The 20,237-nt window shown below is 38.0% G+C and overlaps 1 protein-coding gene across 1 annotated transcript in view; it reads right to left on the bottom strand.

The window, feature by feature from the left end:
• Positions 1–3,266: 3,266 nt before the first annotated feature.
• SDR42E2 (short chain dehydrogenase/reductase family 42E, member 2) overlaps positions 3,267–20,237 on the bottom strand; it is a 525,257-nt gene continuing 508,286 nt past the window's right edge. Inside the window, exons 12-13 of the mRNA XM_044089637.1 lie at positions 16,398–16,471; positions 3,267–3,682 (exon numbers count right to left, since the gene is read on the bottom strand). Of these exons, the coding sequence (XP_043945572.1) occupies positions 3,431–3,682; positions 16,398–16,471 (326 nt within the window). The 3' untranslated portion in view covers positions 3,267–3,430. The remainder of the gene's footprint in view (positions 3,683–16,397; positions 16,472–20,237) is intronic.

The raw sequence follows: 20,237 nt of genomic DNA on the forward strand, positions 1-20,237 counted from the left end.
AGTGAAAAGAGAGCTCTGCCATTGAACCATCACTGTAATTTATTCTTTTTTCTGAGTCACTATGAACCCAGAGCTGATTATGTAAGTTAGGGAATGGTTGAGTGTGCAATCCCAATGTGCACCCCCTCCCTCTCCTAACTTATATAATCAATACTTAATGAGGTAATAAAAAGGGCTTTAAGTCAGTGGGCCCAAATTCAAATGGATTTTGGCCCAGATGAGGATGAGTTCACTGAGTCAAGGCCTGGGAAGATGATAACAAAAATAAATAAATAAATAAACAAATACATCAATAAATAAAGGCAAAAGGCAGCCAATCTCATATTGCTACTTGCTAGGCTTCATATGTATAAACTTCTGCTATTGGTCTGTTTTGTTCTTCAGGAAGTATCTCTGTCTCTCTCTCTGTCTCTCTCTCTCTCTGTCTCTGTCTTTCTGTGTCTGTCTCCCTGGGCTCTACAGTCCCCTTAGTAAGAGCAACATGAGTGACAAAAACAAGGATTTGTCAAAGTGGCTTGGATTGCAAACCAAATGGCCTTTTTTAACAGATGCAGGATGGATTAAGACAAAGATCCACAGACCAAATTGCACATGCTGCTGGGCTACATCTTGTCTATAGGCTTGGAGTTTGAGACCATTGATTCAAGTGCTTTCTGTCAATGACCTGAATTGCTATTGTATTTCTTTATTTCCAAAGAGCTGCAGTTTCAATAATATATGCATATCCTTTTTGGGCTACAGATCACTGAAGGGTCCAGTTTACATTAATAAGCCACTGAGCTTTTTCATGCTTATTTTGTCTGCTGCCAACTAGAGGTGACCTGGATAACTGTCTGCCTGCAGTTTTGATTTCTGTGTAGTTTGCAGTCCCATATTTATAAGATCAATTAACTTCACTCATTGATTGTTTACATATCATCAGTTTGTATCAGCACTCGATGTTTCTGCCTACCTGGAAGGAACTGAGTAAGGCTAGCTACACTGTTCATATCTCCAAGGTGTTGATGTTGTGAGAACAGTAGATGTTCCAGCAGCAATGAACTGAAAGTGAATGCTGTTACAAAGTCACTTTATTTCAGACTACAGTACGCTGTATTGTTGACTAAAAGGCAACTAAACAGTACAAACTACATATTTCTCCACTACTTGATGACTTTGGACTTACTTATATTAGGAGATGTTGGGGGTTAGTATGTATTATCTTACTCTGATACTGATACTGTTATGAGTCACTGCATACCAGTAGCTTATCTTGTATTGCTTCTAAATGAGTTTACCGAACAGCTTCTGTCTCTGTCTCTCTCTCTCTCTCTCTCGCTCTTTTTTCCTGGGGGTATTCCTACTAAACATTGTCCATACATGTGACTAGTGCTTACCTGGACATCAAAATGCAGTAAAACAAACAACTTTGCTTTTGTTTCATTTCCAGCATGCTACTTCTGAACACAACAAATTTAAAGCATTCTTCAAAACTACATCTAAGTACAGGCAACTACATTTGTTAACAGTTACCTCTTCTATAACACTCTTCCATGTGAACCACTCCTTCCATTTACAATGCCTTTACAGCTAAATGTTTACTTCCCCAGTAAAGTGCAACCAACTATGCATTTTAGCAGTGTAACTTTCTTGTCTGCAATGATAGACATATATTTTTTCCTACATATTGTGGGCAACAATGTTAACCAGTTATAGCTGTCATGCAACTGCAGACTGCAAATTGCTGATCCTGCCTGTTTATCATTGTGTCATTTGAGTTTGTGTATGTTTGGCATCATCCTAATATATAATTCCCTTTCTTGTTTTTACTGATTATCCTTGTATATTTATAAATATCCATATTAATATAATTAATGTATTCTGGTCATAGTTATTTCTGTTTTAGTAAATGTAGCTTGTCTCTCTAAATGAAGCTACTGTGCTCCTAGTTGAACGTTCTGGTTGCCAAATGCTGAATATGTTTCCTAGACCTCCTACTGTTAAATTTGTTTTATTTATTTTTATTTATTTTACTTATGCATTTGGTGGCCTGGACCACATGGGCTCTCCTTAACTTTAATATAAGTTACACCAAAAATGTGGATCACAATAAATCCCTCAATGTCACAAAGCTTGCAGTGTTAATACAATTGGAAATAATCCAACCAGCCTAATTATAAACTTCTACTACCACAGTGCAACAACAAAAGATCAATCAGAAATCAAGGCATTTAACAAGCCAGTGTCAGATTTTAATAAAGGAAACAGTACAGCATAGCTTAGACATTCCTCTTTGGTATAGTAATGCTGAAGTGTAACACCGCCATGCAGGCAATTTCTAATAATAAACAGCTTTTGGTGAATATAACTGGTGAACTAAGTAACCTGTTAACCAAAGGTCAGGATAAATCTGGGGGGTGTTGTGGTAAACACTTTGTCAATTAAAGTGATATAAAGCTATGGCAGAGTGGAGAATTAGGTCATACCATCTGCTTTGTTTCTGAGCATTTTGGTGCTTTCTATGGGCAGACAAGAGGAAGACAGAGTAATCTGTACCCTAATGGCAAGTGGTAAAACGTGCTGCTGCACTTTAGGAGTATTGAATGAAAATACAGCTTTTCTTCTTAGAAGGAAATTGCTAATGTCACAGTGGCCTAGGTCATGTCTGAAAAGGGTTCTTATACCAGTTCAGTTACCCATTTAACCAATGTAAATAAATAAATAAACAAACAGACAAAGTAACAATGGGACAAATAACAACCCCTGTGATTACCTTTTGATTACTCTAGACAATAAAGAAGGTATTTTCCTAGCAAGTACTCTGATATGTTGATGAAGCAGTTGGCAAATCATTTGAAAGATCTACTGTTAGGAGCATTAAGCATGAAGTTCACTGTTAGAAAAGGAAAGAAAACGGAAAGACAATGCTGGTACGTTTCTCAGGATCCACACTGTGGTATGTAACGTGTGAGGGAGACAGCTGTCAGGGTACTGTGACCCGTCATGAAACTGTGCTGAATATGAGTAGTCAGAACGTAGGAGGACATGCAATCCTTGATTGTAACCAGAGGGAACTTTCTCTAGTCTCATTCCTGAATGAGCAGATGGCAAATAAACTCATAAAAAGACACAAGTCATCTAACACTGTTTTCTGGGAGGATCAGTGGTTGTGAATTTCCAAACTGCATGAACTTTCTTAAAGGAATTCAGTACAGCTGCATCTATAACAGTTGCAGTCCTGACTACTTAACGAAGGCTAAAATACTAAAAACGATTGATTATGCATCAAATACTTCTTTACGTAAGCTGTCATATATCACAGAACCATTAAAACTCTGGTCACATTTGAATATAAGTTGTTCAGGACAATGCTGATGGGACAGAAAATCAGCCTTTGGAGGGTTCATATTCGAACTTACTCTGTCACCCAGCTTCTAATAAAAAAGAACTGTCATTTTATATTTTCTTTTGAAAACAGTGTAATAGATGGGCTTTCAAATGAGAATGACAGGAAAATCACAAGTAAGAGGCAGCCAGCAAACATCAGTGCTTTTACAAATACAGTAAGTACATTCTTTGGTTCAGGCCTTGTTTTGATGTAACATTTCACACAGTCAGCTAAGTCGTATGTCTTTGGGTTATAGTTTAGGTGCTTACGGGCTTTATCAATCTTGAATGTATGGGTCACAGCAACATTCTGTACCTGCAAAAATATAAGGCATTCCTAAATTAGATACATTATTAAAAGCTGTAGTTCCACAAATGCATAGTATATTCTTATCTTCTGCATGCTAAGACTCTGCCTTGATCATGCCTTTCAAACCCTTAGTGCAATAAATCTGGACAAAGATTGACAAAATGGGGGGACAAAGTCCCAAAAAAGGGCCAGATTGTAAATATTGCTCTTATAAACTTAGAAAGTTACTAGAAAAACAGGGATTGTGTTAAAATACATTTTCTGAAGGATTTGATGTCTGAAACTCAAATGTATGTCATTATTTAGTGAATTCAGTACTCAGATCATCCTAGTAACTTGCCAGAAAACCACAAATTTTATGAGGAACAGACTAAAAATATGAGGCAAAAATCTGGACAGTTGAGAGGTACGCTTATGTGTGTGCCTCTCTCTCTCTCTCTCTCTCTATATATATATATATATATACACACACACATACAAACATATACATATATAACACTTTCATATTCTAATATAATAAACCTTATTTTGCTGAAAATTGCATGGAAGTGCAAGCTAGTTAATTATTTTAGGACTTGAACTTTAAAACTGCATTAATATGGAACTAAACTGAGTGTAGGTGGTCTTTTCCTTATTTTACCTCTATTTCCTGTCAACATTGAAGTTAAGAGCAGTCATAACAGGGATTTTGCCATCTTGTACTTTGCTTATAGTTTCATTCAATAAATGTTTGTCAATACGAGGTGTATCATACTATTTTTGACATACTGAATAGAGACCCACATATACTAGAAAAGCAAATGCTGCATCAACTGCTAATGTATGAATTCATTTACTTTTGCTTTCTGTTTCAAATGTGAAAGTCCAACTGGGCTATTGCCCATTTTCATTGGACACTCACTAAGATAAACTCTAGATACAATAACATAAATTGATAAAGAAAAACATGCATATAGTGTGGCACTATCGGCGGTATTAACAATTGCTAAATTAAAATGTCTGTTGCTCAGCAATAAATTGAATTGAAAAATAATACATGTTTACAAAATGTTATATACTATATATCTATCTATCTATATATATATACATACACACACATATATATATACACACATATATATATATATATATATATATATATATATATATATACATACACACACATATATATATACACACATATATATATATATATATATATATATATATATATATATAGAGCAACAGTAATAATGATTGAAACTCCTATTTGTCAACATCTATTTTGGATGACAATCCCTGAGATTAGGGAATATGCCCCTACCCTGAGGATTGTAATCTCTGAGCTGGTATTTATAATTAGTGGGGATTGTGGGGGTGCAGAACAGGCTTGCCCCCTGCAAAAAACAATGTTTTTGCCCTTTTTTAGTATTTTTGCATGCTCTGAGGGCATTCATTGGTGTATGTGTAGTGATGTGTCGACATTTGTGCTGTCAGCCTTTTGTTGTTGACAATAACAATGTCAACTTAAATATGTGCATGTGTGTGTGTATGTGAGTCTGTGCTAAAGTATCGAAATGCTCAAGCATCAGAATTCAGGTGATTGATGACACTCTTTAAAAATACACTCATGAAAAAATTCAGCAAATCAAAATGACAATCAATCGCACACTGAAAACAGTTTCTTTTTTTCTGATAATCCAAAAAAAGTTTCTGAATAGCTTTAATGTTATGAAAAAGGTTTTTCCCAAGGCAAGATGTAGCGTTGGGGATAAGAGCGAGGATAAAGTTAGGATTACCACACATTAGTAAGACTGGGCCTCCGTTAATCCTTACTAATCTGTGCTAATCCTAACCCTTACCCTACATTTTACCTTACCTTAGGAAAACACTCTTTGTAACACTACCACGACACAAGACATTCACACGTATCACATACAAAATCACACACACATGCACACACACACACACACACACACACACACACACACACACACACACACACACACACACACACACAACCTATCCCCTTCCCTAGCTTTTACTATAACAGTAACTTGCAAACACAAACTCCCACCCTTAATGCTGAAACTTTTTTTTATCTGCACATTTCAACATTAAAACCTCAAACCCACACTTACCTTACTTATAAAACCTGATTTCCCGTCTTTTGACATCTGCAATACTCAAAAAAAAGATTGTGTTCATCAAATTTCCCAAGAAAGTCACTCTGTTGATGGAACTGATAATTTGACTAAGTGAAGTGAATCCATACACACACACACACACACACACACACACACACACACACACACACACACACACACACACACACACATCTATATGTACACACTCCAGGTGGTGGCCTATTGGTAGAAAAGTAGTGTAGACCAATGTTACTAGCCATCAACTGTGGAACACTGAATTCTGTACATAGGAAAACTGCAAAATGTGTACCATGGTAGGCTAGTCATTTAATGGTGTAAAACTTGGCTCTATGTGATTTGGGCACATTTACAGGTATTTATTTACAATAAGTAGGTTGAGGACCCAGCCTAACTCCAACCTATGCCAGTGTCCCATGCTAACAGAGGAAGGGGTCTGTGTGCTGGGTATATAGCCTTGTAGCCTGGTTCAATAACAAACATAGCAAAAAAGAAAGAAGGATTGTTACACTAAAAATAGGTTCATTGACAGGATGCAGTGTGGAAGTGGATGTCATTATGGTAAGGAGAAGACTGGACATCATGTGTATCCAGGAGATAAGGTAGAAGGGCAGTACACTAAAGCCACTTGTCTTGGGATCCAGAGTCTACTACTTAGGGGGAGGGCAATATAGAAATGGTGTAGGAAGTGTAGTTAGGGAATGTCTTCTGAAGATAGTAAGGGACATCATAACAATCATACTCTAGAGTAAAGATGGGTCGATATTTATAATCTCAATCTAAGCCCCACGGGATTCAGGGTGTAGTTGCACAACATACTAACAAATCAGGATAACATAAGTTGGTATCAATAATGGGGAACCTATTGGACAGAGAAGATGTTATGAGGACTGTCTGTGTCCACATGGGTGAAGCAATAGGAATAAAGGAGAACAGACCATTCTAGGACTGGAGTGTGCATTCCCTGCGTGCTCTTAAGGGAAAGTGTACTTGGTGCAGACAGCTGCATCTGAAAATACTATATGTGTTACAATACATAAATACATAGAACTTTAGCTAAGGTTTATTACATCATCTCTAAATTGTAAAACAATTCCAAAAATTCCACCCTTCCTGCAGAAACAAGCCATTCTCTGGCACCCCAGGGTAGCAATTAGTTCACCACTAAGGACAACAGAGCAGGATCCCAGCCCAGGCTTTTCACATACATTGCATCTATGGCTGCATTCAGACCATTGAGATAAAACCTTTATGATCTAAACCAAGTCATTTATATTCAGGCTATTTTTCTTAAGGTTAGCTGGGCTGAGCTTAACCCCTTCCCAGCTAGTATCCTCTGTTAAAATATATACATTTCATCAGTTACAACACTACAGTCTGACATACATGTATATTTCTTTTCTGTCCAGCAGGACCTGCTGTTGATACATTTTTAACACAAGCAACTTTACAAATACATTTTAACACAAGCATCTGTACAAATCAGTTTGATATTCAAATGACATATAATTCTTTGCAAAACTCCAACTAGCTATGTTGGCATATGTTATACATGCACTGCCCTACTCCCCAGGTACAGCTGGCACTACCTCAAGTCATCACATTAGTCAACACAAGGTTCAGCAAGAGAAACAGTCACAAGGGCGTGTATAAGTGTGGTCAACATGTAACTCAAGTAGCTCTGGCATTAGGATAGAATCAAACACTGCAGTCATTCCAGATGAAAAAAACTAGTCCATAGAGTACACCACTGGTGGTCACAATCAGCTGCAAGCAGTGGTCAGGGAAGGCTTTAAGGTCATCAGAGAATAGAATGATAACCTGGAAGTTGACTGGAGCAAAAGCTCAAGAGTCCAAGGAAATACTCAGGGATCTAGAACCTCAAGATGAAGAAGAACTAGCTAGAGTAAAAGAAGAATGGCAGCATCTCAAAAACTTCATGTGTGAAGACTTTAGATAAAATGCAGTCAAACCAGATTGGAAAGATGGCACATAAGGAAAGTTGGTGGTGGAATGCAGAAATACAGGAAGTTATCAAAAGAAAGAAGGAACACAATAAAAAGACAGACCAGGATTCATAGGTTCATAGGTTCATAGGTTGGTACTAGGCTATCAGCCCTAGAGCCTATACAAGCCTAGCCATAACAATTCCCTGGCTATTTCTTCCCACACTATTTACTTCCCTGGACCCCTGTCTAGCAGGGCGACTGACGTGATCCCCGGGGTGAATTTCCTTTCTCCCATCCAATCGTCAAGGTTCCTTTTGAAGAGGACCAAAGAGGCACTCTGCTTGACATGTATGGGCAATCTATTCCATAGTCTGGGGAGTCTCTGGGTCAGGAACCTATCCCTCCAGCATGTTTTGTTTATTGTGATGACAAGGTTTAGATCCCTGGAGCGTGTGGCTCTGAGGGATTGGGATTTCTTTAAGTGTAGCATGTCCAACAGCTCTGGGTTTGACATGGCCTTGTATGTTAAGCAAATATCGCCTCTGAGTAGACGATATGCGACAGAGTATAGCTGGAGTTTTTTAAGGCGGTCAGCGTAGGGCATCTGCTTTAGGCCTGTGATTCTTTTAGTGAGGTATTTCTGTGGCCTTTCCAGTTGTTGCAGATGTCTTGAGAGGTACATACCAAACGGGGCATTGTATTCTATAATGGGTCTAATGAGGGATGAATACAATGGGACGATGACCTCCTTTTTTCTGGATGAAAAGTCCTTAGTGATGAGGTGTGCCACATAGAAGGATTTCCTGACTGTTGTGGCGATGTGGTTATCGAAGGTGAGACCACTGTCCACCTGTGTCCCTAAGTCTCTTATCAAACTTTCAGTGTTTAGTGTACTGCCACCTATATGGTAATTTGCGGATACATGTTTTTTCCCAAAGGGGATAACTATACATTTCTTGGCAATGAGCTTGAGCCCATGGCTCTGGCACCAAGCATCTGTTTCTGTAAGGCCCTTTTGTAGAGTATCCACATCATTTGGGGATTCAATAATGGCTCCCAGTTTGCAGTCATCTGCAAACTTTGTTATCCAGAGTCCCTTAGTGTTGGCCTGTACTTCAGAGAAGTAGATGCCAAACAAGAGCGGTCCCAGGACTGAACCCTCAGGTACTCCACTTGTCACTTGTCTGGAGCTGGATTTGGAGTCGGCTACTTTTACAGTGTGGGTTCTATCAGTAAGCCAGTTAGCAACCCATTGGGTGACGTAGGGATTAATGCCCAGCTTAGTAAGTTTGTCTATGATTCCAGAGTGAGGGATGGTGTCAAAGGCCTTGGCAAGGTCTAGATAGGCTGTGTGGACCACCTTACCCTTGTTCATGGCTCTGGAGACTGATTCGAAGAAGTCAATCAAGTTCAGGAGACAAGATCAGCCCTTCACGAACCCAAACTGGGTGGGGTCCAGTGTTTGAAGGTTGCCAATGTCTTTGTTTATAAGTTCCATGATAATACGCTCCATGGCCTTGCAGATAAGGCTTGTCAGACTGATGGGACGGTAGTTTCCGGGATCCAAGGTGGATCCCCCCTTGTGGAGTGGGATAACTGTAGCTGTGCGCCACTCAGTGGGCACGAAACCTGAGGTGAGGCTATGATTAAACATGACACTTAGGTGAGGTGCCAGTTCATATTGTAGTTCATGTAGTACACAGCCCGGGATGTCATCTGGTCCCATGGATGCTGTATTCTTAGCTTTGGAGAGTGTGTTTTTTACCTGTGTGGCCGTTATTTGGCAATCTTCCGGTATTGAGATGGGCCATTTAGGGGGTGAGAGGGGGGTGAAGTTGGCACTGAATCGATCTGCCAGGATATTGGCAATATCCTTGGGATCAGTATCTTTAATGCCATTCTGTTTTAGCTCAGAGCAGATCTGAGCATTGCCATTTAGATTCTTGACATAGTTATAGAATGCCAAGGATGAAAAGAAATACTGGTTAGCAAACAAAGAGGCTAAGAGGGCAGGTGAAATATCAAAGAATAAGGCTTCATAAGACACTCTACCAGTTTCTGGAAAGTGACTCAGCAGATGGTACAAAAAAGCTCAGGTTGCAAGGCAAAGGCAGAATGCTAAAGAAGATAGTCATCAGATAGCATTCATAAAGGATGCTAGCAACAACCTACTTACCAGTGCATAGGACATCAAAGTCAGATGGAAGGAGTACTTCTATGACTTTTTTAATGAAGGAAAACCCTCAGAAGCTGTACTGCCCCACAGACAGCTTATGATGAAAGAGGAAGAGCACATCATGCTAGAAGAAGTAAGAAAAGCACTAAGGAAAATGAAGTTAGGGAAAGAAGTTAGTGAGGCTCAGATGAGGTCACAGCAGATATGATCAAGATGTTGGGTAAGTTAGGGGAGAAATAGCTCTTGAAGGTACTCATAGCAGTATGGAGAGAAAGACATATCCTACATGACTGGAGAATAAGTATTCTAGTGCCAGTATACAATGACAAAGGTGATGTTCACAACTGTGGGCAGTACAGTGGTATCAAACTGCTGTTGCACTGCATGAAAGTACTGGAGAGGATGACTGACAAATGAATATGCAGAGTAGTAGAAAGTAATATGGGAGATGAGCAGTCTGGGTTCAGAACAGGATGCAGCACAGCTGACCCAATGTTTGCAGTGGAAAAGAAGCTAGAGATGAGGAAAGAGTACAACTGAGCTTTCCTAGACTTGGAGAAAGCATATGACAGAGTCCCAAGAAAGCTGACTTGGGCAGTCCTGAGATGGCTCAAAGTCCTGGAAACATTGGGAGAAATAATGCAGGCTATGTACAAGGACCCGATGAGACAAGTATAAAGTGTTTGGATTCAATGTGGGGTTCTCAGTGGTAGTCAGTGTGCATCAGGGTTCAGCTCTGAGCCCACTGCTGTTCATACCTGTGACCGACTACATTAGCAAATAGGTCACAGGGTATGGATCAACAAAGCTACTGTATGCAGACAATGTGGCATTACAAGCAGACCCTGACCAGCAATTTAAGCAAATGATAGGGGAATGGAATGCAAATCTGAAGACACATGGAATGAAAATGACTATAGACAAGACAATTGTCATGGCAGCAAATGGGGGAACCAAAACATGCTGAAAATTGGAGATAAAATGGAAAATAGTGGAACATCTCAACAGTTTCAAATATCTGGGAGAAGTGGTTAATGAGAAGGGAAGTTTGAATGAGGAGGTCAAAGCTAGAATCAGAGGGGCTGCAGCCAGCTACCATAGATTGTCAGGGGTAGTGCATGACAGAGGAATGCCTAAGAAACTGAAAAGTAAGGTATACAAAACAGTGGTGCAACCAGTACTTCTTTATGGTACAGCAATCTGGGCAGTGAAAGCAGAGCAGTTGAGGAAGCTAGAGTTGATAGAGATAAAGTGCCTGAGTTGGGAGGTAGAATGCACACTTTGGAAAAGAAGAAGACACCTTGCCTTTTCCTGCACCGAGTCTTGGATGCTGGGTAACCACCTAGCTCTCAGTGCATCTAAATCCAAAATTATGATATTCACCCCTTCCAGACAAACCAAAATTGACAAAACATCCTTCTCTATACTCAGCCATAACAAGACCTCTATTGAAATAGTTCCCTACACAAAGCTACTTGGAGTCCTTATCGATAATCAATTAAAATTCTTCATTCATCTTCAAACTAATATTAAGAAAACCCATCAAAAACTCGGAATGGTATACCGACACAGTTGTTACCTTACTCTCTCAACCAGACAACTCCTATTTACCACATACCTCATTCCCTCTCTCCTGTATGACACCCCTCTCCTTACTAATCTTCAATCTACCCTAAAATCAAAACTATCTTCCTGCTACAATAAAATCTCTAAGTTCATCACTGGCTCCAAATCCTCCTCTCACTACTATGACTCTCTCCACTCCCTGAATTGGTTGGAGCTCCCTAACTATCTGACATACATTCAACTTACAACAGCACATAAGCTCATTTTCAAACCCTCTAACTGTCCCTCCCTCTTCTCCACCCTAAAAATGCATCAGCCTCAGAGTGCTCAGGTCCAACAATCAAAATCTCCATGAAGTTTACAAACCCACACGTACTCCAGGGCAACTCTTACTATCTTTCTCCCTTGCTAGATTGTGGAACACACTTCCTCCATACATTAGAACTACCCATAACCATTCCACCTTTAAGACCTTGCTCCACTCTCCTCTCTCCTCTCACTGGGAATGCTCCTGCTCTCACCCCACCTGATGCTTTCCATCCCATCCCTATCCCCTTTCACCTTTACTATCTCAAATTCAACCTGAGACCTCCTCTTGCTCTTTATGCCTGACTTCTCTAAAATTACCTCACGATTTTGATACTCTCATTATGTCCATCTCACTTGATATCTTAATACTTATTTAGTAAGCATTGTTTAGGCCTCAAGCCATAAATGTTTCTATGTTTTCCATTTCTATGTCATTTTTTAATTACACATATAATGTATATTTGAGTTAATGTGCATTTTTCATGTCTTTATGTACAGTGTGTATTACTTGTAATTTTGTTTCATTTTGTTACTGTAACTACTATATTGGAGCTGTTCTCCCCGGACCTCCATTGAAAATGGGCTCATCTCTGCCCAATGGACTTTCCCATTTAACAAACTGCAAATACAAAATAAATGACTAAAATGATTTACATCAGAGCAGAAGCTAATGTAGCTGCAACTGCAGAAAGGGTCAAAGAGAACAGACTATGGTGATTCAGCACATGTGCAGAAAAGCAGAAGACAATTTAGGGAATAAAATTTGGAAGATACAGGAAGAATGCAAGAGGAAATAAAGATGTCCAGAAAAGAGACAGGTAGATTATTTGACAGAAGACCTATGACAGTCACATGTCTGCTGATGAAGGTAGGGTCAAGAGATGGTGTCAGTTGATGTGACACCCACATTAAATGTAGAAAAATGGGGAAAAGAGGTTGGTTATGATAATGATGATAAGACATGCATCTGTTACACTTCATAGATATTTCTATCTGCAGTGTTGATTCATAAGCATTCATTTATCTGGTGGATTATCAAAACTAAAATTCTCCTACTAATAACAAAAAAACTAACAGGCAGTTCATTATTGCTCACATGCACCTAGATAAAAGACCTCCCTATCCCACATAAAACAACCTACTCAAACCCAAATCTACAGTTATATTTAAAGACAAAAATAAAACAAAATTAAAACAAGTATTTATTCTTACCGAATGTTGGCTTGTGATGCAGTAGCAATAATGCATTAGAGCATAATGGAGTGATAGGATGGTATCAATGCAAACAGGAGATGAATTTTGAAATAACATGTCATGCATAGTGGATTTACAATCATGGTAAGCATAGAGAAATATTCCTTTTGTCTATATTTGAGTATTACTTCTAATTACCAGGTATTAGAAAAGTGCTTGTTAAAAAATGAAGATCATTATGTTGTCTGTTGCTTCCACTTGACCATCTTTTTACAACTGCATTATAAGGTAGAAATAATTCCATCTCCGGATGTTGGGTGTAACTAGCTTTCAGTGCTATACTTTACTTGACTGAATGAGACAGCATTCTGGCGTGCAATGACAAGTATCAGGGAATAGTCAAGATGTTCTACAGTAACAGCAACAGGCAGACAGTGCACCAATTGATATTTCTAATCATCTGAAATAAAGTGAATATTCCTCTGCATGTATTTTTCTAGTGCATCCACGGCCAGAACAAGAACAAGGTGACCTAGGCAGCTGCCTATGGCCTGATGAAGGATGGGGGGCCTGGCTGACCATTATTATTTTTTTTTTTGCATAATAGGAAATGGGAATTGGTGGCAACACAGGATCTTTCACAAAACTCAAGCACAGGAGTTAGCGCAATCAAGAGCAAGAAGCATGCATGCACAGGAGAGCTGGGAGATTTGAAATTCAGGAGATGAACCAAAGTTATTTTGTTTTTAGAATGAATAAGGGAGGTAATTATGAATTCTGTTTTGAAGCATGCATGGAACGAGCACCAAATGGAACTTTTATGAAAGAGATTGGATCTGGATCGAGGATGCTATGTTTCTTTTTGTAAAGTTAGGAGAACACTTAACTAACAGAGAGACGTGTGTGTGTGTGTGTGTGTGTGTGTGTGTGTGTGTGTGTGTGTGTGTGTGTGTGTGAATCATCTTAGGAGGCACTATCTAGTTAAGTGAATTGCTCAGACTCAAATTGTGTACCTTACCAACCAGAGGTAAGAGCCCTAGCCCTCCACACCAGCTGCTAGACCACCATTAGCTTATCTCTTTTCACCATAGTTTTTGTGGTTCACAGAATACATGTGGATGTAAATCATGCTGTTCTGTTAGCTTTATAAGGGATTTACAGTAGTTTGTTCTTATCTGTCTCCATTTTTCAGAACATGTCTGATAGTGCTAATATTTATGATCTGTCCTTGAAGAAGTCACTTAACCAGACAGAGCTGTGGAGCAAATGGAAATTTGAACTAGCTTCCGCAATGGTCTCCTGTACTGCATGCCTAGCAACTACCTATGAACTAGAGTAGTTATGGTGTAAAGGAAGGAAATTCATTGTGTTAAATAGGAGCATCATCATATGAGACATTTTGTTTGGATGTGATTCTTGGTCTCCTTCTACTGTTGAATGTTAACAGTGTATTTATTATTTAGCTGTGAATAAATTGGACAGCATGAAGTCTAAGTTTAAAATTAATATTTTAACTGTGAATACTTTGTTTTATTTAACTTGCGTTTTGCAGGCACACAGGTGTAAAATGCACTGTGTTTTGGCTGCAATGGTTTGTTTAGCAATTCATTTGGATGAGTAAGGTTATGAGTAGTTAAAGAGCTGCTTCCTGTAGTACATTGCTGAATTACTTAATCTTTCATTTGCCATCTGTGTGACACTGCCAAGTTACTTCACCAGACAGTACTCATGGGCTGCTCCTGAAAATTGACACTTGTGTCCAGTGGGGTATCCTAGGCTGTTAGCAAATGCATTACACATCTATCTTTTGTATTACTAAAACCTTTACATAGATGTTAATTATCACTTCAATATATACTCTTTGAATATGAATCCTAACATATCCAGTGTAGTTTAACAGGTTGCCAGGTGTATTTTTATTAACTGTGAAGTTTGCTGTTTCTCATGCTGTCTGTGTTTCCAATGTGAGATTGTTTCATTTAGTTTAGAAAGTGACTGTCAGTATTTTTCTGTAAAACTTGAAATAAAAGTTATAAATGAAATCCAAATTTCTCTGATAATCATAAAAGCAAAGAAGAAAACAGTATGCACACTGACAAATTAGAACACTATTTACAATAATTCGGGAGAGACAGCCAAATAATGGGATATTCTTATGGCTGGTGGGGGTCTGACTCATTACCCTGCATAGGGCCCCATTTATCCATGATCTAGCTCTGTAGACTCTGGAGGTGCATGTTGCAATAATATAGCATTATTAGCCATTCAAATAGGTCAGACCTGTACTGAGTGATGTCAGAAGGAATAATTATTCTTGACAACAGAGAAAGCATATTGATGTCACAATGAAATGTAGGTGTCCTCATTTACTGGGTGTCAAAGAATAGTTCTTGCCAAAACAAACAAGGCCACAATGCTGTTTGGTGTCAGTTTTTTATATTTGCTGTTATTTTCCTTTGTTTCCAATGTGAATTATTACATTATTATTATGTGTTAACCAGATAACAGTACAAGATATGAGCAGGCATACATAAAGTAGCTTTCAAAATTAGTCAAAAGAAATATAATGCTGAATACTATCATGCCAGAGTGAGACAGTAATAGCATAAAGGATGTCAGAGGGCAACATATATGTGCAAGTAATTATGACTACAGGTGAAATCATGCAAGTAAACACTTAAAAGAGTCCAAGAAGAAAAGTAGGCAAAACACAAATTTGAAAGAAAACAAAGCCATGTGTGAATACATTTCATGCTTAGAGCAAAGCACAGTACATAGTATATTACAGCTACTGTGAGCTGTTCATTCTTAGATGGCAAGTTAAAACAAACTGTAGAAGTACTTTTAGAAATAAAACTGCTATGTTCAAAGGTGACAAATATCTATGGATCCCGGGGATTGGTATGCTGTAATACTCAAGTACCATATGTGAAGAATGAAGGTGAAGGAAACACTATTTTCTGTACTACTGTACTTAAAAGGAGCAATGAGAAAGCAGGAAAAGTTCCACCATTACCTCACAAGATTAGGAGTTTTGACTTTACATTATGCTGGATAAAGGGGAGGCCATTTTATGAGGATTAAAGTAAAGTAACTGGAGTGAGTACTGTGACTACATGGGAATGTGTTGACAAAAGTCTTCATCTGTACAGAGCTTGGATTTTAAATCTGCAGTCACTTTATGCTTGATGCTAGTTTATATTATTAAATGTATGTTTATGTGTGAACATTACACATGTACATGTCAACTAGAGCAAGTCCACAATGTAATGCAGCCAAGTGTGTGCGGAGGTGGGTAGGGGTTTGGGGAAGTGATAATACATTGTGAACACAACTATTTCAAGTAACATTTCAAACATCATTTGCAGCTTGGTTGCTCATACCTCATTCCTAGTTAGAAGTACAGGAACATTAACAATTGGTTGCAGCACATGGTGAAGATATTCCATAAGGGTTGCTAAAAAAGATAAAGCAAATTTTTACTGTTACTTTCTTTTAAGTATCATGCTTTTTTCTATTAAGTTCCCACCCCATTTATTAATTCGTAGTGACTTTTCTATAATGGAACAAAATTTAAAAAAAAAATGAAATTCTGTCTAGGCAATGAAGACTATTTATGGCATCATCCAAATTTACGTATTGATAGAAAAAAATGGTTATCAACATAATGTACAAATTATGGAATGTTGATATCTTTTGATGATGTACACTAATCTTTTAATCAACATCATATATATTCCTGGCAATATCTACAGCTGAGAACTGCAATATATAATATCTCAGTGTTGTGGAACATTTTGAGAGAGTTTCAAGTCTTTTAAAGACACAAAGCTAATGAAGATAAAACACAGGCTACAGCCATAAATTATGTACCCACACATGAAATGGTTCAGCAGTATTGGGACACAATAAGAGGAAATATTCAGGAATATGGATTAAAAAGGTTTCTGTTATAGAAGCTAAGGATATGTGGGAAGAGACTAAAAAGATAATACAAAATTGAGAGACTGGAAGTAATTGTTTATGGATATGGATAGTAAGATACATGCGGTGAAAATGTTTTAGTCCCTTTAGTTTTATATACAGGTCAGTCATACTTTTATCAACCTGCGGAGAAGTTGTGAACAGTAATTGATAAAGAGTTGAAGCATTTTATCTGGGAGTGGAAAATGGCAAGGGTTAAGTGGGATAAGCTGATCGAGTAGAAAAAGGTGGTTTAGGTTTACCTGATTTGATATTTTAGAGTTACAGAATTATAACAAGTGGGGGGGGGGGTTCAAGAAATAAGGGGAGAGTGGAATTTTGGATGCAGATCCTTAAGGAGAATAACAACAGCAATACAGAATATTATATTCATAAAGTAGCAGAAAGTATTCAAAGAACTAAGCCAACACAAGAATGGAGAAAGGAGATTTTTGCCAATAGGGTTGACTATAAGTAGGGGTACTCAGAATAGGCAAGAGGGGGCTGGACTTTACCAGAGAAAACTAGCAATAGAACCAAGGTATTGGGATCAAATAGAGAGGGAAAGGTAATAGAATGGGATGAGGCCAAGATGACATTTGGACTGCAGGACAGAGACTGCCTTTCCTACCAGGGGTTGATATCAGAGTATAAGCAAACAGAAAAGGATAGGGGAATCCTAAGTAAAAGGCATGCTCTGGTAGAGTTTTAATTAAATCTGGAACAGAAGCTGCTGTTAAAAAGGGGTAACTAATACGGTGTATAGAATATTGCATGATAACTAAATGAATCAATCACTGGAGGTTAGAAAATATTGGGAAGAGAGAGACTGGACAAGTAATTTGCAAGAGAACAATAGCAGGAAATATGTATGGCTCCCAAACATAAAATCTAGAACAGGGGTGTCCAACCTTTTGGCTTGCTGGGGCCACATTGAGTGAACAGAAATGGTCTTGGGGCCACATATAAAATATATCATATAGTTAACTCTTTTGTTGCTCCGGAAGACCACAGTCGACCTCCTGGCTGTACTGTAGGTGCATTTGAACAATGAATAAATGTAATAAATGCCTAATATTTGCCTTAAAATTCTAATTCTCATTCTAATTCTCTAATCTAACAGTTAACTCTAACATCTTAGTTAATATATCTATATATATATATATCTACATATATATATATATATATATATATATATATATATATATTTTTTTTTTTTTTACAAATAAACAGATATTCACTACAGCACTAGCATTTCTCACTGGGAAAACCATTCCAGCAGTCCAACTACGTAAAATGTCAACATCAGCAGTCCTACAATACTATAATCCACAAAAATAACCCAACAAATTTGCAATAAAGTAAATAATTCACATCACTGACTTAATAAAACAATTCTGAATAAGCTACAAGAGGGTCTCACCCAAACAAATAACTGGTGCCAGAAATATGGCCTCAAGCTAAATGCCAAAAAATGCATCATCATCCCCTTTGAGGAGAGTGATGTCCCCACAAATTATCACATTAATAACAATGTTGTAAGCATGCAATAAGTTGTATGGTACTTGGGCACCCAGGTTGATAGAAACCTGACTTTTGAGCACCACGTTGTCTCCGTTGTAAGGAAAGCTTTTTACATGGCCCACTTCATTAGTAAGGGTATCTCATCTAGGGACAAGGAGGTCATAACATCCCTGTATTCTTCCTTTACAAGAGCCATTATTGAGTGCAGTGCCCTTTTGGCAGTGCCTCAGAAAAACTCCCAGCCAAAAGAAAGACTACAACCATTTCTGACAAAAAAGGTCAAAGGACTAAGTTCACTTAGTTATCCAAACAGACTAAACAGCTTCTTGCTTTCCTCTGTCTCTCACTGGCCCCTATAAATTTCATCATTGGCTTGCTTTCCAGGCTAAGAAAGATCCTGCCTTAAGAGACTTCCTCTATCTCAGAAATACTGGTTATACTTAAAACACTCACTACAAAGACCATAGCCTTTGCTGCAGCATAAACAAGCCACTTTTTATGGACAGGTTCTTGACACAAAAACCTTCAACTTCTGTAAAAAGCTCCTGTCATTATCAAGCAATGTAGTTCAGCAACACAATGGCTGGATGGATAGCCATAAATGCAGTCCTTGGGTAAGTAGCATAGCCTTCATCAAACCAGATGGAAAATCCACATACTAACCTTTCCCAGCTGGATGGCTAAGATCTAATATTGGTTACTCAAGTCTAGTTGCCCAAGAAGAGGGGCATGTTTAACTAAGAATTCCATTTGCAAAATTATATTCAGTATACATATTAAATCTCTCTCTCTTACACACACACACATACACACACACAAAAAAGCCCCTACTTGTAAAATAGGCAACCTCAGTAATCACATGACACCCACTCACTGAATGAAATTGTCTGGAAGTCAAAATATCTGAAAAAAAATCATAATAGAGATGGATTCATCCATGTAATTTCCCACCACCAAAAGGACCATCAATAGATCAACAAGCAACTGCTCGGCAAAAAGTAAATCAATAAGAAAACCATAAACTATAATGCTACATACTGGTGTAAACATATAACTTGTGTCAATCCCCAGGTTAATCCATACCAAAAGATTGTTTCAGAGCTTCAGCTATGTACAAACAGCTTTCTCCTAAAAACTTTACTCATTGATATTTGCCTTGCTGTAATTATAACTGTAAAAAAAAATGTTTTTAAGTTTATTCTGTACCTCAATGATTCTCACTGTTACGAGATGTAAGCTCTGCCATATTGTATGAGTACTACATCCATAATTTGCTGTCTCTCTCTCTCATGTATTGTATTATATTGTTTTGTGTTATTTTTGGAGCTTTTCTCCACGGGCCTCCGCTGAAAATGGACCTGTGTCCAGTCGGACTTTCCCAGTAAACAAATGTAAAATAAAATAAAATAGAATAAATAAAAATGAACTTCCCTCCAATCTAAAGCCATTTGACATTCAGACATTTTAATTTGTGCAGAAGTTACTCACAGGCTGACAGTTTACTGAGCTGTAATGCTGACCTTCGCTTTTGAAAAAAACAAATTCCCAGACTTTGTCAATAGCTCAAAGTGTAGAGAGGATTATTTATTTATTATATATTTATTTATTTTTGGAAAACATCTTTAAAACTGTTAAATTGATTACACACCCAGAAACACAGAAAAGTTATTGTGATTATGTAAACCACAGACTGCTGCAAGAAATCAAAGTCACATTAGCACTCTATACTTATGTCC

Source organism: Protopterus annectens, chromosome 12.part0 (genome assembly GCF_019279795.1).
Source record: "Protopterus annectens isolate FY-2018-M chromosome 12.part0, PAN1.0, whole genome shotgun sequence".
Lineage (NCBI taxonomy): Eukaryota > Metazoa > Chordata > Ceratodontiformes > Protopteridae > Protopterus > Protopterus annectens.